Consider the following 7,466-nt stretch of genomic DNA (forward strand, 5'->3'; position numbering starts at 1 on the left):
ATTTTTCGATTTTTGGTCAAAATAACCGGGTTTTTACAGGAAAACCGGGTTTTAACGCCGGGGGAAAGCACCAAAAACGGGTAATAATGCCTGGTTGGTATTTATGGCCGAGCCGAACCGGGTTTTTTGCAACTTTCCTGTGCACGCCACTAGAGCAAAACAAAAAAATACGAATTCCGTTTTGACCATTATAAAGCTTCCCTGAAACTTTCAGCTCGATCGGCCCATAAAAGTGGCGCTCGGCACTAATGGGTTAAGGTTTAGTTACATAAAAAAAAAATTCTTTGCTTTTATAAAATACTTTTTAGCAACCTGTATAATATTTCATATACTTTTACTATTTTCAGGTTTGAAATGATCACTTAGAAACTTTATTTTAACATAAACCATGTCTTTTTCTATTATGTTTAATTTTGTTAATCTAAACATCTAAACATTGAAATTGACAGTATACTGCACCTGTGGAATTAGAAGTTTCAGAACAGTTTTTTATTGCTAGTTCATTAAATAATGCTACCCATTCAAGACCACGTTTATCTATAAATAATATTTTAAACATTATACTACAAACGCCATAAGTAATCATTAAATACAACTTTGAAACTCTCTGGAATGCTATTTGGGCCTTTTGTTTACTTTTTTTCTATGGAAATTCAGAACTTGAATTTGTTTTAACCTCAAAACATCATCATATATGATTCAGAATAGTAATGACCTATTCTATTTTTAAAAAAGTTAATGCCTGCTCTGTCTATTGATTTATTTTTTTACCTATTTTAGTACATTCTCTAACTGTTGTTGTTGTTGTAATTGTTGTGGTATTTGTTGTTGATAGAGTTGTAATAGTTGTTGTAACAGTGATAGTGGTGGTTATTGTTGTTGTTTTACTATTGGTAGAAGTTGTTGTTGTAGTAGTGGTAGTTGATGGAGTAGGAGTTGTTGTTGTTGTATATGCTTCTGAAGTTGCTGGTGATGTAGTAGCTTCTGAAGTTTCTGATGATGCAGTAGCTTCTGAAGTTGCTGGTGATGTAGTAGCTTCTGAAGTTGCTGGTGATGTAGTAGCTTCTGAAGTTCCTGATGATGCAATAGCTTCTGAAGTTCCTGATGATGCAGTAGCTTCTGAAGTTCCTGATGATGCAGTAGCTTCTGAAGTTGCTGGTGATGTAGTCGCTTCTGAAGTTCCTGATGATGCAGTAGCTTCTGAAGTTCCTGATGATGCAGTAGGTTCTGAAGTTGCTGGTGATGTAGTAGCTTCTGAAGTTCCTGATGATGCAATAGCTTCTGAAGTTCCTGATGATGCAGTAGCTTTTGAAGTTCCTGATGATGAAGTAGCTTCTGAAGTTGCTGGTGATGTAGTAGCTTCTGAAGTTCCTGATGATGCAGTAGCTTCTGAAGTTACTGATGATGCAGTAGCTTCTGAAGTTGCTGGTAATGTAGTAGCTTCTGAAGTTGTTAGTGGTGTAGTATCATCTGAAGTGGTTGTTGTTGTAGAAGTGGTAGTTGTTGGAGTAGGAGTCGATGTTGATAGAGTAGTGGTTTCCAAATGTTTCTGAAAAATAGAAAGATATCATTAAGAAACAATAAATTTTTCTTACATAATTCTTATGTCCCAGGGTAGATTTAGTTGCATCATGAACCGTGAAATTTTGTGAAAATTTCTCAGTTCTTGACTTCAGGTACCCAAATTGAACTTTAAAACTCATTTCAGACTATGGGTTGTGCTGACAACCCTAGCTAAAATCTCATGCAATTTCTAAAAAGGCAAAGAACGTCGTTCTAGCTCAACTGTGGTCCAAATAAGAGCCTCAGTGTCTAAGGGTAGCTTGAAAGTTGGGCTAATTTGGATACTGCAGTTACTCATATTCCTAAGGAAATGTGGTCACCCAGCAGCCCGATCTTAATTCAATGAACTTTTGGGCCTGGGGCTACTTTGAAGCATGCACCAATAGGTGTTCCCATACCACAAAGACCTCCCTCATTGCCACTATCAAGGAGAACTATGCCAGCTTGGATAGGTACATTTTGATCTGGACCTGCCAGCGGTTGAGTAGGCGGGTGGAGGCAGTGATTGAGGTTGGCGGCCATTTTTTTTCAATAATCTAATAGTCATATACCTGTTATGTCTCTCAGTTTTAAAAATTCAATAAAATCTTTAAAATTGACGATTGTATGTTCATTTGTTTAAAAATTAGAATTTGTCTCGATTTATGTGCCACACCCTGTAAATGTGCAGTTAATTGTAAAATATTTTTATTAAAGTACAGTCTGACAAAAGTATATCCTAAAGTATACCCTAAATTCATGACTTTTTTTCTTGATGCTAAACCTCTACTAAACCCCTTTTTATTTTTATCAAAAATATATTTAAGAAGAGTTGTGGCTTTCAGCTAGGCACTTTCAGGGAAATCATCTGCTTCTCTGTAAATTAGTCAGCTAAGATTTTGCAATAAATGGATTTTAGGTTTTAGACCTTTTCATAATTTTGCCAATATAAATTGTCTATTCTTTTTTGGAGATTTATTTCTATACTTTGCAATATCATTATTTTTTACCTTGCAATAAGAAGAATCCACGGAAGCATGACAACCCCAACCAGAGTTTGGTACAAATGCTATAAAAAAACATTATCAATAGTCAAAAATATTTTTGCTCTGTACCTTGCTGACCCTCACAGGTTTGCTGGCATCTTGTGCCCACAATTGTGGAAATTATAATCTATTATATTCCATTATGCCTTTTTGACTACAATAGCATAGAAATATGATTTGATGTATGGATAAGGATTTTTAATAAAAGATTCTAAATTAAAGAATATATAGTATAATGAATTTCAACTCATTTAATGAGCTTTGCTTTTATGGTTGTTTACATTTTATAATAATTTTTTGTTATTCAATGTATAATCTAAATAGAATATGAAATGTTACCGTATTCTCCAGAACAAAAATTCTCACCTAATAATATTTTTAATTAAGTATGCAATATTCAAATTTATTGTTTCAAATTTTTTAATTAAATTGAAATGACACCCTACTTATGTCATTAAAAATACTGAAGCTACTTAAAACATCTATATAAAATAGTAGAATAATGTGACTCAAACTATTACTTGTCCAAACATTCATAAAATTACAGATCAGATAACAATCTTTGGTGAAGCATTACAAAAATAATTGTTTCATACTATTTAGTCTTTACTTTACTCCTATTATAGACAGAATGAAATTGCAAGCACCACTTACACACACACACACACATACTACAACACTCACACATACATGCACTTTGACATTATAGTTTTTTGAATGCATAAATTCACACACTGAAAAATACGCTTAAGCAGGGCATATAGCACTTCACTATTTGTTAAATAAACTTTACTGTTATTTGTGTTTATTTTATAATGATCAAGATAATTAATATTATATAATTTATGTAAGTAAAATAATAATTTAGTTGTTGAATCTAACAGGGAAGTGATGTAATAAGATTTTTACAAAGTGGAAAGATTAGATTTAAAAATAATAACTTACTTATTTGGACAAAACCAGGAAAACAAAACCAAACCCCATGACAATCACCTAAATATTAATAGCATGATCAAGACAATGGAATACAAAATATCTACTTCCCCTTATTGTGTATTATCCTATTATAATTGTTGTCTGAACTAATAGAGTAAAAGATTAACTGTATCTTCTCATGTGTTATTAATCCTTAAAATACATTATGCAAAATTTTTCTAATAAGTAAACACTACATCTATAGTGTATGATAAGATTTTGTTTATTAATCTATGCCCCACTATACCCATCTGTTTTGGCTGCGATCCAAACAAGGCCAATTTTTCAAATACGTATCATATGTCCAGTTATAGATAGCCCTGACCAGGAATGAGATGAATGGTAAAATAGGTGGTCGTTCAAGTTTTTAATAAACTCATAAAACAGAGGACAATCCCTGTAACAAGAAATACATAACTAGTACATTTTAAAGCATATTATCCATAAAATATCAAATGCTTTTTTGTGACCGTTTTGGCATTGTTTAATTTAAAACTAAAAGCAAAATTCTTAGGTCATCATCATCATCGCCATTTATCTCTTCTTTTCAGAATATAGGCCACGCACAATTTTTCTCCATTTATCTTTGAATTGGGCCTTAGTAGAGGCTTCACTGAAAGATGATAAATTCTCATCTCTCAGTTCCTCCAGGAATTCCCTCCTCCAGGTTGTTTTTGGTCTACCTGGTTTCCTCTTTCCTGTGTACCTATCAAAATCTAAAATTATCTAGGCTTAAAAAATCTTCATTACATCAAAACTCTGGGGTTTATGAAAACCTATAAAAATATCTGTTCTTAGAAAAACATCTTTTTATGTTTTATTTTATCATTTTTCAACTAAAAAATATTTATGGTGTTAAAACAAGTAGGGATCGAACCCATTCCCTAAACCATCCTATGAATCTGCATGGCATATTACTTTGTTTATTGTGTTAAAACAAGTAGGGATCGAACCCATTCCCGGATCGAACCCATTCCCTAAACCATCCTATGAATCTGCATGGAATATTACTTTGTTTATTGTGTTAAAACAAGTAGGGATCGAACCCATTCCCTGATCGAACCCATTCCCTAAACCATCCTATGAATCTGCATGGAATATTACTTTGTTTATTGTGTTAAAACAAGTAGGGATCGAACCCATTCCCTAAACCATCCTATGAATCTGCATGGAATATTCCTTTGTTTATTGTGTTAAAACAAGTAGGGATCGAACCCATTCCCGGATCGAACCCATTCCCTAAACCATCCTTTGAATCTGCATGGAATATTACTTTGTTTATTGTGTTAAAACAAGTAGGGATCGAACCCATTCCCTGATCGAACCCATTCCCTAAACCATCCTATGAATCTGCATGGAATATTCCTTTGTTTATTGTGTTAAAACAAGTAGGGATCGAACCCATTCCCGGATCGAACCCATTCCCTAAACCATCCTATGAATCTGCATGGAATATTCCTTTGTTTATTGTGTTAAAACAAGTAGGGATCGAACCCATTCCCGGATCGAACCCATTCCCTAAACCATCCTATGAATCTGCATGGAATATTCCTTTGTTTATTGTGTTAAAACAAGTAGGGATCGAACCCATTCCCGGATCGAACCCATTCCCTAAACCATCCTATGAATCTGCATGGAATATTACTTTGTTTATTGTGTTAAAACAAGTAGGGATCGAACCCATTCCCTAAACCATTCGATGAATCTGCATAAAATATTACTTTGTTTATTGTGTTAAAACAAGTAGGGATCGAACCCATTCCTGGATCGAACCCATTCCCTAAACCATCCTTTGAATCTGCATGGAATATTACTTTGTTTATTGTGTTAAAACAAGTAGGGATCAAACCCATTCCCTAAACCATCCTATGAATCTGCATGGAATATTACTTTGTTTATTGTGTTAAAACAAGTAGGGATCGAACCCATTCCCTAAACCATTCGATGAATCTGCATAAAATATTACTTTGTTTATTGTGTTAAAACAAGTAGGGATCGAACCCATTCCCTAAACCATCCTTTGAATCTGCATGGAATATTACTTTGTTTATTGTGTTAAAACAAGTAGGGATCGAACCCATTCCCTAAACCATCCTTTGAATCTGCATGGAATATTACTTTGTTTATTGTGTTAAAACAAGTAGGGATCGAACCCATTCCCGGATCGAACCCATTCCCTAAACCATCCTATGAATCTGCATGGAATATTCCTTTGTTTATTGTGTTAAAACAAGTAGGGATCGAACCCATTCCCTAAACCATCCTATGAATCTGCATGGAATATTCCTTTGTTTATTGTGTTAAAACAAGTAAGGATCGAACCCATTCCCTAAACCATCCTATGAATCTGCATGGAATATTACTTTGTTTATTGTGTTAAAACAAGTAGGGATCGAACCCATTCCCTAAACCATCCTTTGAATCTGCATGGAATATTACTTTGTTTATTGTGTTAAAACAAGTAGGGATCGAACCCATTCCCGGATTGAACCCATTCCCTAAACCATCCTATGAATCTGCATGGAATATTACTTTGTTTATTGTGTTAAAACAAGTGGGGATCGAACCCATTCCCGGATCGAACCCATTCCCTAAACCATCCTATGAATCTACATGGAATATTACTTTGTTTATTGTGTTAAAACAAGTAGGGATCAAACCCATTCCCGGATCGAACCCATTCCCTAAACCATCCTTTGAATCTGCATGGAATATTAATTTGTTTATTGTGTTAAAACAAGTAGGGATCGAACCCATTCCCGGATCGAACCCATTCCCTAAACCATCCTATGAATCTGCATGGAATATTACTTTGTTTATTGTGTTAAAACAAGTGGGGATCAAACCCAATTCCCTAAACCATCCTATGAATCTGCATGGAATATTACTTTGTTTATTGTGTTAAAACAAGTGGGGATCGAACCCATTCCCGGATCGATTTGGGGGGGGGGGTGAGGGGGTTCCCCCCCGCCGAGACTCCCCCACCCCTAACTCTAAGGGATATTGAAAGAATTTTTAAAATCGGTTCATAAACAAGTAAGTTATGGGAATTTAGGTTTTGGGGGAAAGAAGGAGTCGTAGATTATTGGTAGAAAAATTATCCCCCTATATACGCCAAGCTGATGACATCACAAACCTAACCTAACTTGCAAGTTAAGTTAACCTATCTTGCGAGTTAAGTTAATCTAACTTGCTAACCTAACTTGCAAGTTAACCTAACTTGCTAACCTAACTTGCAAACCTAACTTGCTAACCTAACTTGCTAACCTAACTTGCAAGTTAACCTAACTTACTAACCTAACTTGCAAGTTAACCTAACTTGCTAACCTAACTTGCAAACCTAACTTGTTAAACTAACTTGCTAACCTAACTTGCTAACCTAACTTGTTAACCTAACTTGCTAACCTAACTTGCAAGTTAACCTAACTGCAAAAATGTCTAAAATCAATATTTATTGACGGATTTTAACGTTTAAGGTGGCAAATGATATGTACTCAATGAGACAAAGCCGTTTCTGCCATCGTTTGGCCGGAATTCGGCCGAAAAAGCCGGAATTCGGCCGTTATTTGGGTGATTTTTGACCTAAAAAACTTTGACTAAATTTTGCTCCAAGAAGGAGGCTTCTGCTGAAGGTAGTTATAAGGGACACTTTTGTAGGGCCAAACGAGATCTCTTTAGGGCATATTTCAGATTTTCTGTAACATTATTAGAACCCGAGATAAAAAGAAAAACGTCTGTAAATTATAGAAGCTATTACTCCTTTTCTATAAGCCTATAGTTCGAATCTTTCAAATTGGTTGTGTAATATGTCAGTAGACATGTTTGTATTGATTTTAGTGATTTTTTTTACAATAAAAAATTTTCAGGAACTCAAAATAACCAAAAAACACACAAGTTACCCTA

The 7,466-nt window shown here is 34.6% G+C and overlaps 1 protein-coding gene across 1 annotated transcript; it reads right to left on the minus strand.

Moving 5' to 3' along the window:
- Positions 1–421: 421 nt before the first annotated feature.
- Positions 422–2,085, minus strand: LOC145312667 (uncharacterized). Its single transcript, XM_080151927.1, has 3 exons — positions 2,020–2,085; positions 772–1,549; positions 422–459 (listed from the first exon to the last, which is right to left on the minus strand). Exons 1-3 carry the CDS (start codon positions 2,083–2,085, stop codon positions 422–424), a joined length of 882 nt encoding a protein of 293 aa, XP_080008053.1.
- Between the last annotated feature and the right edge of the window lie 5,381 nt (positions 2,086–7,466).

This window comes from Acartia tonsa, chromosome 2 (assembly GCF_053477335.1).
Source record: "Acartia tonsa isolate MP-2025a chromosome 2, ASM5347733v1, whole genome shotgun sequence".
Lineage (NCBI taxonomy): Eukaryota > Metazoa > Arthropoda > Copepoda > Calanoida > Acartiidae > Acartia > Acartia tonsa.

Coding starts and splice junctions, on each gene's coding strand:
- LOC145312667 (XM_080151927.1), bottom strand. CDS start 2,085: ATGGCCGCCAACCTCAATCACTGCCTCCACCCGCCTACTCAACCGCTG. Junction 1,550..2,019: donor TGGCAGGTCCAGATCAAAAT/GTACCTATCCAA, acceptor TCTATTTTTCAG/AAACATTTGGAAACCACTAC. Junction 460..771: donor TAGAGAATGTACTAAAATAG/GTAAAAAAATAA, acceptor CTAATTCCACAG/GTGCAGTATACTGTCAATTT.